The 18,315-nt window shown below is 46.1% G+C and overlaps 2 protein-coding genes across 2 annotated transcripts; both read left to right on the top strand.

Moving 5' to 3' along the window:
- The first annotated feature begins 2,526 nt into the window (after positions 1–2,526).
- mtnr1c (melatonin receptor 1C) lies at positions 2,527–11,582 on the top strand. Its single transcript, XM_003970456.3, has 2 exons — positions 2,527–3,128; positions 9,694–11,582. Exons 1-2 carry the CDS (start codon positions 2,936–2,938, stop codon positions 10,569–10,571), a joined length of 1,071 nt encoding a protein of 356 aa, XP_003970505.1. The 5' UTR covers positions 2,527–2,935; the 3' UTR covers positions 10,572–11,582.
- Positions 11,583–16,130: 4,548 nt separating this feature from the next.
- Positions 16,131–18,110, top strand: vma21 (vacuolar ATPase assembly factor VMA21). Its single transcript, XM_003970476.3, has 3 exons — positions 16,131–16,308; positions 16,574–16,683; positions 17,187–18,110. The coding sequence occupies exons 1-3, from the start codon at positions 16,247–16,249 to the stop codon at positions 17,324–17,326; spliced, it is 312 nt and encodes a 103-aa protein (XP_003970525.1). The 5' UTR covers positions 16,131–16,246; the 3' UTR covers positions 17,327–18,110.
- Positions 18,111–18,315: the final 205 nt, after the last annotated feature.

Genomic DNA, 18,315 nt, shown 5'->3' with positions numbered 1-18,315 from the left:
AAACTATTGTAAATGACACAGAAACAACTGTGAGCTCTTCAGGCAGCGACTAAACTGAACACATGGCTTCTATTTATAAATAGAAAAACCGGAATCCAGAGAGAAATGCAGCTTTGAGGCAGATCAGGTCCCATTCAGACGGTTCCAGATTTTCTCAGCCCTGCTTCGGGTCGCAGAGACCCTCGTTCAGAATAGCACCGAGTGGAAGGATTAACGACGCGGCTCCTGGATATCTGTTCAGCAGATTGGATTACACAGGAAGTAAGCGTGAGGCTAATTTGAGGCCTGGAACTGCTATTGTCAAAATATTTATTCATGCAGCTTCACAAAAAAACATTGAGAGAAAAAAAACTGTTTTATGTTAGAGTCACTGAGATGACATCATCTGTTTTTGTTATTTTTACTTTTATTATACTCATTAATATTTCACATGTTCACATCTAAAATGACCTCAGTGAAACCACGGCGGCGCCCGGTCCCATTATTCTGCCGTGCTACTGTACCAGACCAGATCCCTCAGGTATGTTTTTAACTCCCAAAATACCAGCGTGCATGACAGGAAGTTGCCCTTTGGAGGAGAAACATTCATTCTTATTATGCTGCATATTTGTGTGCACCATTGTTTATTCAGGGAAAAAACTGGAGGAGCATGAAGCTCTTCAGTGTTTTGAAGATGACGTTAAAGAGGGCTGAATATTGCACTGGAATAACGACAACAAAGGGAACATAAGCTGAAGACAGGTTCCCAAAAAAGATCAGAGATGATAATTGGGTGGAAGGATAGCAAAAAATGGAATTTCAGGTAACTGATGAATAGCTACAAAGACAAGTGAATAGTGGTCTAAAGGTCATCAAGTAGTCTGAAGGTCCTCATGTACTGTAGTCTGGAGACATCGAGTAGTTGTATATCCCCAAAGTGGCATATGGATAAAGAGTGAGATCCACACAGCCCTTAGAGATCATCAGAGCAGCGTGGTGGCTGTGCGCTGATCGTGACCACCCAGCAGACCCTCGCAGCCGCCTCCTAGCAACCAGGCCGCGGGGTCGGGTCTGGCTCAGGGACTATTTGTGTGGGGTCCCCACCTCCTCCAAATGAAACGCCCAATCATGTTGACTGGAGACACCAACCCGCCTCTGGGTGTGAGTGCGGGAATGAAGGATGTGCGTCTCTGAGATGGGCGGTGACCTGTCCATGGTGTGTACCTGTCCCTCAGCCGGTGACCCCCGTCCACAGGGCGTCCACAGGGCAGCAGGTTTAGGTGCTAAACGGATGGACAGATGGATGGATGGAGGAGTGAAAGAGCCGGACTTCAGAGATGTGGCAGTGTAAGTGACAGAATGGTCGACACACCTGCTGTTTCCGTGACCTTTCGCAGCCGATGATTTTTGTGTCTCTGCTGATGAGCGATAACGCCCGAGACCCTCGCCATGTTTGAGCAGATGTCCGTTGCATTCAGATGGGGTCGATGTTATTCCCAAAAAGTGTCGGTCTTCCATACCAAGTAGCGGCTGACACCCCACCTCTGCCCGTTCTTATCAGGCCCCCCCGTTTCTACGGTTTGAGTGAATTCAGCAATTAGCGACCTCGGCGGCCCCGACGCATATCCGGGCCAGGCCGTGTATAATGATGAAATGAAATGTCAACAATCTTCGAGGGAAGGTTGAATCATCCCGGGAAAGACAAACTCTATGCAGGTTTGCTCAGTTCTCAGTCTGGCCCTCTGCGATAAGATGGAGGTGGAATTGTCATGCACGCTGTGTCAAGGGTGGTGTCAAGGATCCTGTTGGTATTTTCCTGTTGCGTGTGTCTTTAAGCTGACCTTCAGCTGTTGGTCTCCTCATATTTGTTTGTCTTAGACTACAACATCCTGCACCTGTTCTCTCTGACAGGGTGGCTGCAGGAATTCTCAACTATTTCACCTCCCACTTTTTACCCTTTTACTAAAACCTAGTTATCCTTTGGAATAACAACGTCATTAGCTCTATTTACGACACATAACATACGGCTCTTGTGATTGTCACTTGACTGAAACACTATTCCTCTTGTAGCTTAGACACAGTTCTGGAGGAATATAAAAGAGAGCCCGAGGAAGGGACGTAACCAGAGAATTCCCCTTGATGTAAGAAGCTGTGATGCCACTGGTGCAGTTTATTCAGGGTATTTATTGATTTGCGTTTTAGCGACGGAAGGACGATCCAGGCGCGCTTCCACTGTAACAGTCTTTCCTTGACACACGTCGGCGCCATTTCCATGCAGACGCAGGGTTGGAAGCTCCGCGAAGGAACCTGACAACTCTAAAACAAGAATGAGCGTTTTCCCAAGCCGGAAACTGCGCCCTGATGCACATCTTTATAGTTTAAATTAACTACAAATAACTACCTGATTAGAAGCTCGGTGGGCTGCTGGTGCATTACCCCCCCCCCCCCCCCCCCAACACACACACACACACACACACACACACACACACACAAAATGTGTGTCTTCATTCCATCACAAGCCCGTGTGTACTCCCCGTTGCCGGGACTGGCAGCTCCGCGCCCGCTCATTTCCATTACGCACATGCAGGAGCGCACGCACATGCCTCCTGAGCGAGCTGTGGCAGCATGGAGCGGCGCGCACGGAGCGCTTCGGTGACCAGCGCGGAAGAAGCAGCTCCTGGCTCCTTTCTCACCTCTGGATTTACCTTCACACACACACATCTGTGCGCGCTCAGTTGTAGCCCTGCCCCGCGGGGGGCCACGATCACCTCTCCACCCTCACCTCTGCGCGGATGGAGGCGGAGTGTGGACGTGAGCCTTCAAAAGTTCAACATCCAGCCTCTCGTAAACCCAGTCTGAATGCTTCCGCCGCCTTGGAGATATCCCGTTGTTCTGCCGTCCACCTGACCACTGGACTCGCCACTCGCCCAGTATGACCACTGCACCGTGAGGAGAGATGGATTTGGAGCTCCAGTATGAGAACAGTTCGAAGTGTTTGTCCCGGAACGAGAGCGGCTGCGGAGAGAGCGCGTCTTCTGGATTGTCCACTGCGCTGGCCAGCGTGCTGATCTTCACCATCGTGGTGGACATCCTGGGCAACGTCCTCGTCATCCTGTCCGTGTACAGGAACAAAAAACTCAGGAACGCAGGTGAGACGCGGGGAGAGTAGACGAACGATTGAAACATTGAAAGTAAAAAGAGAAAAAAAAAACCTCAGATGCAAATAAATGTAAATAACTTCAAAAATGAAGTTACGGTTGAGCCAGAATCGATGTTTGACAAATACATTAGTAATATCAGCCCCTGTCAGATTGACCTCCGGTGTGCGGAATGGCCCCCTCTTCTCATTCATGACTGAAATTATATAATATAACATGCAAGCGACCTGATTGTGTCTGACACTCATGACGGCTCTCTGAAGCGAGCCTCCAGTCTCACTCTGCTTTAGTTTGCTCAGCCTCGCCTGCATGCATACATGCCCCGTATTCCCCTCATAAATAACAACAACGGCCAGCCCTCACTCTCCTCCGCTCTCCCCTGTGCCTTTACCCTTGGCCCCCCGTCACAGAGCTCCTCACATCAGGGGGCCAGTGGTGTCCCGGGTGGCCCTGGGGTGAGAGGTGCTGCTGCAGATGTTCCAACCCTGAACCCCGACAGCTGACGGAGGCTCCAGAGACCTGAATTCATCACTTGGACGCTTTGTTTTAAACTCTTTATGCAAACCAATGATTCAACATATTAAAACAGACCAAGGGGGGGCAGGTGAAGGCCATCAGTGATGAAGTTCTTGGTCGATTGACTGGTTTGTCGCAAAAATACTGCGGCTGGCGAGGCCCGAAAACGCTGCTCAAAGCCCACTCGCACACGTGTGCAATAATCTGTTGTTCATTCTACGCCGTATATTTGAAAATAAATAGGGATTTTTTAAATTCTCTTTTACAAATGTAACCGTGTTTGTATAATTTCAGGTCATATCAATCTTTTGCCAATCTAATAATTTCATAGTATTAGAAATGGGGGGGGGGGGGGGGGGCACTGGTTTTCCAGCAAGAGTGGCCAAGGAAAATATTGATTCTGCCAGAAAAAAAGTAAATCATTATTTCCCCTCTCTTTTCATTTTCTGGCCTGTGGAAATGCCTCAGTTGGTCACGTCTTGATGCGACTATCAATAGTGCGCGAAGGATCTGCTCCTCTGTGGCACAGGCAACAAACAACAACAATAACAACCCAGGAAATAAAAACAGTTAAAGAGGCGGTCACAGGATAGCCTCAGAAATACATACATGGAGCCCTACAGGGTCCGTGACTTCAGAAACAGTGTTGCTAAAGAGAAGACAGGCCTCTCCAACCACAAGAGCCATAAAACGCATTTAATTTTATTTACACGAAGGAACCTTGTGATGTTCTACTTATGCATAATCACACAACACGAGTCACCTCATCAGACCATTCTTCCAGAAGCAGGAATTGGTAAAAAGGGTTAAAACAGGGATTATTATCTTTTGTTTTGTTTTTTACATTTTGTATGACAGATCCAGAATAATGACGCTCTGATGAGGCAGCGGGCCGGGGTCAGCAAGTGTTTGTAACGCTGGCGTTTAGATGACAATTTCAAGTGTGTTACGTAACAAACGTGTTCCCTCCATCAAAAAAAAGAAACAGCCACTGATTGGTAAGAAGTCCCGTAGGCCCCAAAGAATAATTTGATTACCGGGTTTGCAAAAATGCCACAGTCGACTGGTCTCGAACAATAGCGAGGGGGTAAATGGCCCGTTCAAAAGTCTCACTCACACTGGTGCAACATGGACAGGGTGCACCCGGATTAGGCTGACCTGGTCCCATCACACGCGAGTACCATACCAGTATCATGGTACCAGCGCAACCCTACGCCTCCCGTCATCATGCCCGCCCTCCCCGTGTCCTTAAGTGACTGAAAACTGTTAGCGTCGTTAGCCTCTCGCCAAATTCCCCTCTGTTGCTATATATAGCCTGCTTCACTTGGTATCAATGTTTAATTGAAAGCCAAAGGATGGATTCAAACCATGCCTATTTTCCATGTAAAATCCCTTTCTGCAGCAGCAGATAGCTGTGAGGGCAGATGTGCACGGCAGAGCACGACGTCCCCAGAGTCCCCCAAACTAAATCATGAGTGATGCGCTGAGGTGATTTTACAGACTGCGCGCGGAAAATATAGTTTGGCGGAATCCAGGCAGAAAACATTGCATCTCCTCCGCCTATTACGCGCTATCCAGACTGCTGGTTGGCTCCTCACGCAGCAGCAGGAGCGCCGCAACATTTCCGCTCTGCTTCACTTCAACACGCTCGCCTCTCATGCTGCCTCCCCACCGCCATCCCCCGCACCCCTGCTCTGTACCACTCTGAGTCAAATAAAGGGGAAAGGAGCGATTCCGCCGGCGCACCTTGACGTCTTGAAGAACCGGCGCCACGTGTTCTCTCTCGTGCGCTCATGTGTGAGAGGATCCATCGAGGGAAGGTTCAAAGGGGGCGGCGTGCCACCGCAGGACTGCCAACGGAGCGCAAAAGCAGGAGCTTTCCACCGGCGTTAGCCTCCTAAAAATACACTGCAGAACCGTGGAGATGTAGACAAAGAAGGAGAGCTGATGGGAGGGGGGCAGATGGGGGCTAGGAACAAAAAAACACAAGACTGGATGCGCGTGTGGTTTACGGGCCTCGGCCGGCTGCAGTGGGAGGTTTGTGTGTGTGGGGAGGGGGGGCAAAAATCTCTTCAAAGACGGTGATTAAAATCTATTAAAAAAGAGTAAGACACTGGGTGTGTGGGGGCAGGGCCTAATTGAGTCAGAAGACGTCGTGAGTCAAACCAGAAGCCAATTTAAATTGATAGAACAGATCCGTGGGGAATATGACTTTGTCCACAAGATTAGACCGTTCTCCTCTTCCTGACAAGAAAATCTCAGCTGACATTTGGGGTTGTAAGGAGGGAGGAAGACGTCCGATTGTAATCGCGCATTAAAAACACGTTGTGGTCCTCAAAAAAACCTTCCACCGCTGTAATTAGAGGCATTGATGAGAGGAACATTCGCACCCTTCTTGGGTTTGGGATCTCTGCAGAGCTTCTCTGCCTCTACCTGGTTGGACAGGGTGTTAGAAGGTGGATCTTCAGCCCAGTCTCAGGTCCTGACCAGCTTCTACTCCACCCAGTCTCAGACACAGAAAAGGTGTTTTTGATGGGATTTCATCTGGACCTTCAGATATAACTGACAGCTGAACCTCGTGAACGTTTTCTCATCCACACGCAGGATATGTGGAGCGAATGAAGAGCTGATCTACCAGAATAATGGAGACCACTGTGCCCTCAGGAACCACCAGTGTAGCGGAAGTGTTTAGTAACCTTCACCAGATCTGTGTCTCCATACGGTCTAATGGTCTAGTTTTGACTCTATCAGCCGTCAGACCCTTTATAGACATGTGTGTCTTTCCAACTCATGTCCGGTCAGATGTTTCCAAGTGTGGAAACATCTAAAAGTTGTGGTGTCATTGCAGAGCGCGAGAGTGCTCGTGTCAATGCAAAGTTTTAGATGTAGAGCTTCGAAAGAATGTCGGCAATACTTTCTGGAGCACCCTGCGTAGATTGATTGGAGAAGAGTCTGTTTATTTACTTTATTTAACACAAGGACACAAAATGTGGAAAATAGTGCCAGGGTCTAAAGATTTTCTGACTTCACTGTATATTATAGCTAATTTGGGATCGGCAGCGTCTGTCAAAACAAACCCTGCTACATTCTGCTCGTTTGAAGCCGTGCCAGCACTCCTCCACAGTTTTTCGGGATTTCTGAAGGTGTATAAATATAGCCGGGTGCATCAAAGAGGAGTGGATCACGTTTCCTATAAAAGCAGTGGGAGTGATGGGATACAGACGATGGGTTTGACAGAGGCACACGAGCCAGCGAGACGTGGCACTCGTGACGCAAGTCATCAGATTGGAAAGAGGCTGGCAGCTTTTTGTGGCTCTGTTTATCTCGCATGTTGCCCCCCCCCCCCCCATGCTTATTCTGTGTTATTACTCCAGCTAGACCCCTGCTCTAAATATTCCAACACAGATCCAGCTCTACCCAGAAAGATATATTTTAGATATCGATGAGTTTAGCACTACTCTACGTTAACACTCGTGGTGTTAACGTAGAGTAGTGCTAAATTTGGTCAAGAGTCTCACGAGCCAAATCGGGATGAAAATTATGGAGGACATCGGTGTCGCGGAGAGAAAAAGGCCATAAGTCATCTCTCCGTGATGGTGATGATCCAGGGAAGCCTCTTTCCAACCCACTCCTGTTAATAATAGCTCTGTTCTGATAGCATATATGGAGCGTCTCTCGTGTTACGAGATCATTGAAAATAATATTTAGAGTCCAGGATGTGATGAGCAGGAAGGCAGCCAGGTCTGAATTAATCAAGAGTTTAAGACTATTTGAGAAAGAGGCAGAGAGGGAGAATAATTGGTTGCTTTAGAGAAAGCTTCTCAGAGGTGTTTTAGCACTTACCTCACCGTCTATAACTGGAAGTGTGTGTGTGCGGGGGGGTCAGCCACAGAGACCTGTGAAGCTGTAGCGTATTCTGTCCAGTAAGTCTGCACGATTACATGAAGCTGCATGCTGTCAGGCAGGAATTAAACCTCTGCACACTGACACACGCTCCAAGCTGAGCACTGCAAATCCAAGCTGACAGACCTCCTCACAAACGCTTTTATTTTTATCCTGGCAAACATTAGCAAGTCCCCGCAACGCGAGAGTATAACAATGATTGTCAATGAATAAAAAGTGGAATGAAAACAGAAGGACCTCCCCTGTTACTGCAGGCTGTGAGTCCTCTCTAAACAGCGAGGGACTCAGCAGAGGTGCGTTTCAAATCCGCTGCCTTCGTGTGTGTCAGTCATGGGCTGTTGTTTCAGCTGTTGTCTGAGACTTTGTGTTTGAACTTGGGGAGGTGGCTTAGGTTAAATCCAAAACATTTGATCCCAGTGAGCAACGCTACAACCAGTGACTACAACCGTTGATTATTGACAGAAAAAGATTTGTGTCATCGTCATCGCTGATGTGGTGGCAGAAATAGCCAGAATGAGAAGTTTTGGAGTTTCTATACTTCTCATCCACTTTAATATATTTGTCTCATCTGGCCCAACAATAGACTTCATTTATTTTACTTCCTCTCAGCTAAACAGTAAAAACCAGACAATTTTATGATTTAAGTCCTCAGAGAGGATCTAGTAAAATGCACAAACCCCAGGAGGACAGGATGTTTGGGTGTAATCTAATGCCACCAATGTCCATGTTCTGGTTTTTATGTCCTCTGTGTGTGACTGTTTCCTGAGGCAAAGAAGCTTGGGAAGAATCCTGTTTGCTACATTACAAAAAAGGGAAACAAGAACGCATGCACAGCTAACTGCTCTGCAAGGTTACACTCATGGTGGCGCGTTTTCTGTTACCATCATCCTGAAGATACGGGTGCAGCGGCGATGATGACGAAAGTTGTGGCTTTGGCAGAATAATGATAACCGTTGCTGATGCGTTAGCCTGCTGGATAGCACAAAATATTTATAAGGCTCCAGCTGGGGTTAATGGCAATGCATTTGATTTGCATTTTACAGGTGGAGGTGGAGAGAAGAGAGAGAGAGAGTCAATAAAAACAACATCAACAACCATTGATTATGGCAGGGCGGGTAAAAAAGGAGGAGACTGGGGAATAGAAGGGCAAACAAAGCAGCTTAATAGTGCATTCGTTGTGAGATTTGCCAGTTCACTTCAGAAAAAGGCTGAAGCATCATGAGGTCTGGGAGTATCTGAGGTTATCTGAGTCAAGCACGAGCTTTATTGGTCACTATTAAAGGAATACACATGTTATTGGCCATATACTGTATGTTCTAATGTTCCTAAAGCCAACAAAAAAATAACACACCACACTGGGAGCTCCCATGAGAACCAGTAGCCCTCTCCAGTCACAGGGATGTCGTGCCTATCGACAGTAAAACACCATGTAGAATCATATAAGAAAGACGCCCACAGTTATAGGTGTCAGAGACATGGAGCTTTCCCCAGGCGGTTGTCAAATCTCCAAGCTGAGGCGCACGATTCGGCGCACCATCGCTGGGGCTGGACCTTGTCATCGCCCTTCCTGCCATTATTCTCTATTTCTATGTTTATGAGTAAGAATAAACTGTGATGGCGGCACACCTAGTGCATGCTTCAGCTAACGAACACATGGCACGCTGCCCCCGCTGGCACTTCCTTTTGTAGTACTATGAATCACCCCCCCCCCCCCCCCCCCTTGATCTATAATCTGTTGTATGTGTACAGCTAAAAATGTGTACTTTCATTTAACTGTGTGTCATTTTAAATAGTTTTATCTCATCCAAAAATATATTTGAATAAAGAATGAGCGCGTGTTCATAAATATGTATATCGGGCAGGAGTGGGAGAAAGTTTGCTGGAGAAAGAGCCAGTCAAAAAGTTGAATGTTACAGTAAAGTCTGTGTGGTAGAATCCTCATGGAAATATGCCACAGAGGACACAATGAAGCTGCTCTTTCATGATAGGAAGTCACAGTTGCAACTCCAGGGACCCGGTTTATTTTAGGACTCCATAACCTGGAGCAGAAAGTGAAAAAGGGTTACTGTCTGCTTAAATTATACACCAGTTTCACTCATGTTTTGTCACTTATCTGAACCTCCTCTTATTTCCCCAGGCAACATCTTCGTGGTGAGTTTGTCTGTGGCGGACCTGGTGGTGGCGCTGTACCCCTACCCCCTGGTTCTGACAGCCATCTTCCACAATGACTGGACCATGGGGGACCTTCACTGCCAGGCCAGCGGCTTCATCATGGGCCTCAGCGTCATTGGCTCCATTTTCAACATCACCGCCATCGCTATTAACCGTTACTGCTACATCTGCCACAGCCTCCACTACGACCGGCTCTACAGCCTGAGGAACACCTGCTGCTACCTGGGCCTCACCTGGCTCCTCACCGCCCTCGCCACCGTGCCCAACTTCTTCGTCGGCTCCCTGCAGTACGACCCGCGCATCTACTCCTGCACCTTCACCCAGACGGTCAGCTCCTACTACACCATCTCAGTGGTGGTCATACACTTTCTGATCCCAGTACTGGTGGTCTCCTACTGCTACCTGAGGATATGGGTGCTGGTGATTCAAGTCAAGCAGCGGGTCAAACCCGACCAACGTCCCAAGCTGAAGCCGAGCGACGTGAGGAACTTCCTGATGATGTTTATGGTGTTTGTGTTGTTCGCCGTGTGCTGGGCTCCGCTCAACCTCATCGGCCTGGCCGTGGCTATCAACCCCGTCAAGGTGGCCCCCAACATCCCCGAGTGGCTCTTCGTCACGAGTTACTTCATGGCGTACTTCAACAGCTGCCTCAACGCCATCATATACGGACTGCTCAACCAAAACTTTCGCAAAGAATACAAGACGATCCTTCTGGCTGTCTGCATCCCCCGTCTGCTCCTCACGGAGACGTCGCGGTGCGCCACAGAGGGCCTGAAGAGCAAACCCTCGCCTGCTGTCACCAACAACAACCTAGCAGAGTTAAACGTGTTGACCAACGTCTGACCGGGAGCCTCAACGTCTGCTGGAGCCACGCCGAGCACACGTGACACCCCGTGCCTTTTCTTACCAGACGTAACTTTGGGATTCTTTAAAAAAAAAAAAAAAAAGACTTTAAGAGACGTTCTGCTGTTGTCTCATTGGTTTCGTCATGTGGGGAACTGAACCAGTGAAAGGCCAGTGTGAGAGTGATTGTACATGAAGTGCTTGATCATTATTCCTACACTAACCCAACAACAAAAAAGGACCCCTTAAGTGTGTTTATCAGAGTGACCGATGGGACCCTGATACAAGCCTAATATTAAGATGGGTAACATCTGGTTAATGTTAGAATTAGGGCATCACTAATGAGTCATCCAGCATAAAATTGAGGTTTTCACACAAGGTTTAAAAAAACACTTGTTCCATTGTGCCTTTTTGGTCAAATAGCTGAATTCCACAGACCCTTACAAACCATAAGAAGGCTTTTTCAACAGCACGTGTGACACTATAGGGGCTCACCCAGCTTCATCATTTCGGAAGTGGAAATGGATCAAAAGGCACTTCAAAGGTTCTTATCACTGAGAATGATGTGATGCACATGTTTTACAGTGAAGAAAAACATACTAGACTAGAGGAATCCTGGATGAGAGCCTTCATCTTCATATTAGCCAAAAAAGGATAAAAAAAAATGTGATTGTGTTTCTGCTGTATAATTAATGAAGCCAGAATGTCCCAAATATGGAGATTTAGTTTTTAGTAAGGGTCAGAAAATCATGACCAATACCGCAACCCACCACTGGGGGATGAACAAAATGTTCCGGCTGTGTTTTAAGGTTTTGGGGTTGTTGTTGTTATTTCCTTTGATGCTGAAAGGTAATTTATTCATATCATGTTTGGCCAGGTTGACATTAATAGAGCTGGGTGGATTTTAGTAAACAACTGTATTAATGATCCAGTCTCACTTTTGGATAAATGGCTAAAGTTTGGATCCGATAATTTACCCTGCCTTTATTAAATGTCTTTGATTTTTCCTTTAATGATGGCTTCCTCATCCTTCTACTGGTTTTCATGGTTTCTACGCTCTATAACAGGTTTCATCTGTTGCATGTGTGAATTCAAAGGTTGACCAGGTCAGCACACGCGACCCCGGTTTTACTAAAAGTGATGAAATAGATGCTAAAAACCAGACTTAAAGTACGATAAGAAAGAACCAATAAACAAAGCCAGCTGTAATTTGCAAAATGCCCATGAGGCAAGCCATGCATCAGGACTCACAAATGTAATTTTGTGATAGTGCGACTGCGCCCGGCCACATGTCACTGAGAAGAGACGAGCGCTGAATGTTTCACCACACAGCGAGGCCCACAGATGTCAATGCGATGCATTCCTGATGCACTAAACTTCACCGGAATACAAACGACATCGCACATTACCAGTGTCTGCTGCAAAGTCTTTATGAATATTTTACATTTCCTCTCAGAGCTCTTTTATAATGTTGCGTCGTGCTTTGCTGCGATGGAGTTTTGGACAGGCTGCCTGCTGCCTGGCTTCATTAAACCCTCTGCCAACCATTATATATGCAGGAACGAGAACGACGCCGCATCACGTAGCCAGCTGCCATCAAATCGTGGGGCAGCAAAATGGCACAAAACTGTTCGATGCTGCCTGCAATCATATGAGTCGGCGCATGTGATGTGGAAGGCAGAGACTGCCCATGTGCCAGTGCGGGGTCAGCTACAGATGAGTGGCTACAGGGGCTTCGGGGAAGATGCCAGTCTGCTCTTACACCAAAGAGTCAGAGACTAATGGTCCCCCCCCCCCCCACCTTCTGTTCCAGCTTGCTTCATTTATTACTCTTTTAGATATACGCTTTTCTGCTTTCCAGCCAGGTGCTAAATGTAAAGATCGATACCTCTTCCACTCAGATGTTACGATCTAAGGTTTGCAAAAGTTAGCTTAGCTTTTGAGTGCCTTGAATATGAAGAACAGCACATGAATGACACATAATTAAGCATGAACAAACACTGTTGATCATAAAGTAAAATAACGTCTTTGATATTGACTCGATTGATATCGCAATCTAAATTCCCATGTCCCATCTTGCCGGCACCTGAGCATTAGCAATGACTGGCGATGGACCCACTCTTGTGTGAAGGGTGGGGCTTATATGTTATTTCCAGTCCCATAAATGCCTGATTAGATTGGAATCTGGAGGTCAGGCCAAAGCCTCGGGCTCCTTCTCATATTCCTGAAAGATATTCGGGGTCTAATTCGTTGTTGTTGTCAGTGGGTTTAATCTTGTGGCTGATAAGACGTCATGGTCGGTGCTCGCAAATATGTGGAGGGAAAACTTTGTATCGCAAAAAACAGCCCAGTTTTTGCAGACGCTTTAAATGGCCTCCTCGTCCACCCGCTCCAACTGTCATTTTGCCAGTTATTTAATGTGAAGTGTGGTTGCTCTCGGAAACGTGGCTCCCAAGGTCAGCACGATCTATCCACATCACCAAGCCTGATCCTGACAACTCACGGCTCTATATGTCAATAAAATCTGAATGTAATGTTGCCTAATATCCAGATTAAAAGCGGTAAAATCAGACACATGTGCAGCATCAGGGTCGGTGAGCATCACTGACCACAAATCTGAGCAAAATTTGTTTTAAGTGGCCCAGCAACAGCTGTACATTTCCTAATGTTGTTTCCTGTCCTTGGTAGGACGTGGGGAAGCCAAAGAGCCCACGAGAAACACGTTCTCATTAGTGGGACATAAAGATTACTTCCACCATGGCAGAGAATGGCCCCTAATGCAGTTGGCATAAAAGTGGACGAGGGATGAGGCATTATATGACACTCAATCGTGATGGGGCTTTTTTTCGCCTTCTGGATGAGCCTCGGCAAAATTCCCCTCGGTACACGGAGGAATTTCTACAGCTAGCTCTTGCACATCACTGCATTTTACAGCAGTGGGGGTCTCTTGATGGGACTGCTGCCCCAATAGAAAGCCTCCTAATGGATTTGTGCATGAAGTTCAGTCCCGCCTGTGTTCTCATGCATATAATGTGCTTCTAAATGTCCCAGAGGCCCGTGGATCACAATAATACCTGGAGGAGCTGCTGTTGTCCACACAAGGAAGCCAATAAGAACAGGAAAAACAACAGCGCGACATTGTTTGATGCTTCGGGAGAAATCACAGCATATAACAGATGTGACTCTGGATGATCAGATTCACCAGGTTTTCTTCTGTGTGGCCGTCATCATTCAAGACAGCTTAGTTGTGCTAACAGTCGTGGAGGGTGGGGAGGTAAGGTGGGGTGTGGTTGCCCCACCATCAGACCTGGAGGGGCAAGACTACGTTGGCTGCAGCAGGGCAGTCATTTATTCTACTCTGCCCTCTACTGGACTCAGCGGGTACCCGGTGGGTTCCGCACCGTCCCTCCTGCTCACAGACCTGGCTAATGGAGAGGTCCCCGCCGGCACGCTCAACAAAGGACGCGTCGCCAACAGGGGACAACGCCGGTGTCTTTCATGAAGAATTACATGATGAGCAGCACTATTGTTGCCCGTCGGCTCTCATAATCCCCCTTTTATAGACAAAATGCAATTTTTTTTTCATTCAAGCGTCATGGCAGAAATATGAGTTTGTGCTTGACCATTTGTTTAGCCCGTCACTTTTACGACGGCCCGATGTCTGATAATTCTCTGATCCAATAAAGTACCCATTAGTGGACACAACTTAATAAAGTGACCCCAACGGCATTTTTCTGACGAAAAAAAAATTCGAGAAGATGCTCTCCAGGGAGCCCGGTCACTGATGTAATGACATTTGGAGTCCTCCCTGTGGAGCAAGGATCTTTGTTTCCCCTTTGCTAAGGAACGGAACGTTCTACATTTTAAATACCATAGATGTAATTGCATGGAGATCAGGTGAAACACGTGTATGGAGCACGAGAGGGATAAACAAAGAAACTTTGGAGTACGCTAATAAGACACACCCAGTAAATACCAAAGCTGGAAATAACAGGCAGCTATTTTAAAGTGCTTTGTGTGCTAGTCTCTTATTTCAAATGGAAACTCCATAGGTGGTAATTATTCTATGCGGCAGCGGGTTTAATATTCACTGAAGGACACGTGATTCTGAACAACAGGTGTCTCATGTTTGACTCAGAGTGCTGGTGACACGCGAAATACAAAAAAAAAGGTGTAGCTGAGGGTCAGTGGGGAGGTTGAGACAACAGAGCTGATGGGAAGCACGTCAAAAGGGCCAGGGGTCGAGGTCGGCCTACAGGGAACGAGAATCTAATATTGAAGTTGCGACAGAAGACCCCCCAGCCAGAACTCCTCTGTTATTCCACAGAGAACTCTTTAAGTCCAGCTGTGATTTTAGATGCAGTTTTTTTTTTTTTAAATATTGTTTTGTATTATAATTCATAATCCCACCGTAGCGGGGCGAACATGTTTGGTCAGCGTTTTCCTCTGTGGTTTGCGGACTATTCCCAAAGCTCAATACAGAAAAAGGCATTTAATTAATTTTTAGTTTTGAATCCGTTTCCAGAGAAAATAAAGCACAGCGTATTTTGGGTACCAGGAGGATGCAATTTTGATCTGGAACAATTACTGATGACCTGTTTATGCACAGAGGCCAGACTGTTTGTTTTATGGTGCTCGTTTCTGACATGGCTGAAATGTTTCTTTTTAATAATGGGCTCCAATTGTGTGGAATAAATAAACTTTAAAATTCATACAACATGCTCCTTTGTTAATAGGGGGTGATATAAGGAGGATGTTGAGAAAAGAAGAGTTTCATAATAGCTCTCAGTGGTTCCTTCTGCAAAAAGGTTTTGATTTGTGATAGATTTGGATCTTTTGACTTTGCAAAAGAAAGAACTATTTAAACACACACACTTCATCTGTCCTCCGTGTGGTCTCCTAAGAAGCTTTTCAGATAAAATGTGGTTTCAGGGAACCTGCTGAGCAGGAGGCCAAATGAAACAGAACCAATTGGAGCAGAAAGTGCCACGCCTTGACACCCAGCCAGGGAGATTCTGCCAGGAACACAGTCACTGAATGATAGTAAAGGTACGATATATAACCAGCCAGAAAATGGACTGAATGACTCTGTTACATCAGCAATTGAACAAGGAATACCTAACATTGTTCCATTATTCAGGAGCAGGTTGTCAAGTGCATATTATGCAATTGCACCCTTAGGGGAGACTCTTCCCCCAACTAAAACAATTGTGTAAAACTGCAATTAAAGATCCTTGAAAATGACTAAAACATTTTAAAACCAAATACTACCATTTATTGAGTCCAACCATAGGAATGGGAATAAATTGACCAGTGATGCCTGGATAAGGGTTATCAAATGTATTTTTTTTATTGAGAATAAAGGTTTCTGAATTTAAATACCACTCCCAAAAATATATTCGTTTGTTCTAAAACTATTTCAAAAATGTCATCACGTTTAATGTTTCATGTTTTTGTACCTGGGAATCAAATTAAGTTGGAAATTTGATATAAAATCTCTTCTTGTCTCGCGTGTTTTGACGAGACTTCGCGCGTGTAAAAATTGTCATGTGATGGTCTCGTGACCTCATGCGGAAGTAGTTTTATCCGTGACAGCGACAAAGAAGCGACGCAGTTGTAAAAGGCGCCTCTTAGCCATCTTTATAGACCCGTTCAGCCCCCCTGTCAGCGCAGCAATGGACGGTTCTTTTAGACCCTCCGCGGACACGTCTGCCGGACCGCCGGCCTATTACAGAGGGTGAGGAGTAACGTAATTGAATTCAAACAAACGGCTAAGATTAGCTAGCATCTTAGCTTCAAGTACTAGCTGGTCTGAATACAGAGGAGAGGTTGACCTCCACAAAAACTCTCGCCTCCTCGCGGTGTGATGCTAAACACTTGTCAGGAAATACAGATGACTTGTATTTCACGTGGTAAAGCTATTGCCAAGTAGCCACCGTGAAAGAGATGAAAAGATGCCGTGGTGCCTCTGCAAACGCTTGAACTTTTGCACTCCTTTGCAGGAATGAAGGCTCCCTGGTTTCAGCCCTGAAGACGCTACTTTTCTTCACTGTCCTGATGGTCACGCTGCCTATTGGACTCTACTTCGCATCAAAGGCCTACATCTTTGAGGGTAACACTACTTCTTGTGTTTGGAGGATAGAACGTACAATTGTACCTAAACATTCTAGGATGGAAAAGGGAGAGATTCTGAAGTCTGATATTCCTCTAGTTCAAAGCTTTGAACAGAAACCACAGCCCGTGTCGGATTCTGGACTTGACATCCTGTTGGATAATTAGGATATCTTTTGGTCAGCTGATATGTCTTTTATAATATCTGTGTGTTAATCTCCAGGTAGTGAGGGACAACAACAAAGAGCTATTTCTCAGTTTGTTTTAAATGCACAGTGGGTTCTCTGAAAATAGAAAAGAAAAAAAAAAGACTGATGGGAATTGCGCCTGTTCTCACCAGTCTTCATGGTGGGAATACTGAAGAGCACAATTCTGAGTCACCTCTATTTAGATTAAACATTCTCATCTGTTAGTCTAAGCAGGCCTGAAGGTCCAAAACCGCCCCCTGTGCCTGTAGGACCATTAAATGCCCGTTTGATGTCATCCTGCACCGTCTCTCCCCAGGTTCGATGAAGATGTCGAGCTCTGACAGCTACTTCTACGCAGCCATCGTTGCAGTGCTCGCCGTGCATGTGGTTTTGGCTTTGTTTGTTTACGTGGCCTGGAATGAAGGCGCGCCGAAAGGGAAGGGCAAAGACGACTAGGACATGTCCGCATCACCTCGTAAGACCACAGGAGATGGACAGGCACAGGCACAGACCTGCGGTCCTCCAGCCACAGGCTTCGACACCAAACACCCCGCCATGTACAAAACGCACCGCTCGGAGATCTGGGTTGCATTTAGGCTTTGACCTTAGCTGTCTTAGTATTCACTGGTGCGGGGGATCGGAGCCTGATTTATTTGTTTTTGAACGGCTTCTGAAGGCCTGTCTTTTGATTGTTGTTTGAGTGTTAAGAGAGGATGGTCCTGAGGATTTGTTATAAACTGTTTGTTGGCTGAATCCTGTTGAGTTCCTTCACAGGCGCTGAAGAGTGAACATGGTGTTAATGCTTTGTTCCCTCAATGTGTAAACAAAATGATTAAAGATAAAATACAGTCAGAACTACTAAATCAATCTATTCAATTTTCAAAACATCACATGTCTGTATACAGATGGTTCTTAACCTCAATGTAGCATTAGATAGGTGGTTATATTTGGATAGGCCAAAAGCTGCAACAGCAGTTCCGCCTGTTGCCGCTGGGTGGAGCCATTGAGCTGCAAAAGTCATCAAGCTGAACCCAACAGAACTACTGTGAGTTTTCAGAAAAACTGGAACTTTGTGTATCGTCATTGTATTTTTTTTAGTCAAAGATCTCTTGATGTCCTTTCAAACTTCTTTTTCCTCCTTTTACTTTGTATGTAGTACAAATTGTGACGAGATGTGTCTGAATTGAGATCCAGATGAGATCAATAAAGTTTTTAAAATTAAACCATACTTAAAAAAGCAGCATTTAATGCTTCCTGGCATGTTGTTTTTAAAATTCAAAATAATATGTAGCCATTCCCTGTAATTGCAAAAAATAGACCTGTATATAATTTAAACTAGAAAATGCCCTTGATGTGGTCAAATGTCAAGAAAGCTGTGGAAACCAGCATCGATCAGGTTCACCAAGAAAACACTACAGGACAGTGAAAGCTGACAGGTTTGAATA

Source organism: Takifugu rubripes, chromosome 14, assembly GCF_901000725.2.
Source record: "Takifugu rubripes chromosome 14, fTakRub1.2, whole genome shotgun sequence".
NCBI classification, from domain to species: domain Eukaryota; kingdom Metazoa; phylum Chordata; class Actinopteri; order Tetraodontiformes; family Tetraodontidae; genus Takifugu; species Takifugu rubripes.
This window is presented reverse-complemented; position numbering and strand designations above follow the sequence as displayed.

Coding starts and splice junctions, on each gene's coding strand:
- mtnr1c (XM_003970456.3), top strand. CDS start 2,936: ATGGATTTGGAGCTCCAGTATGAGAACAGTTCGAAGTGTTTGTCCCGG. Junction 3,129..9,693: donor CAAAAAACTCAGGAACGCAG/GTGAGACGCGGG, acceptor TTATTTCCCCAG/GCAACATCTTCGTGGTGAGT.
- vma21 (XM_003970476.3), top strand. CDS start 16,247: ATGGACGGTTCTTTTAGACCCTCCGCGGACACGTCTGCCGGACCGCCG. Junction 16,309..16,573: donor CCGCCGGCCTATTACAGAGG/GTGAGGAGTAAC, acceptor ACTCCTTTGCAG/GAATGAAGGCTCCCTGGTTT. Junction 16,684..17,186: donor AAAGGCCTACATCTTTGAGG/GTAACACTACTT, acceptor GTCTCTCCCCAG/GTTCGATGAAGATGTCGAGC.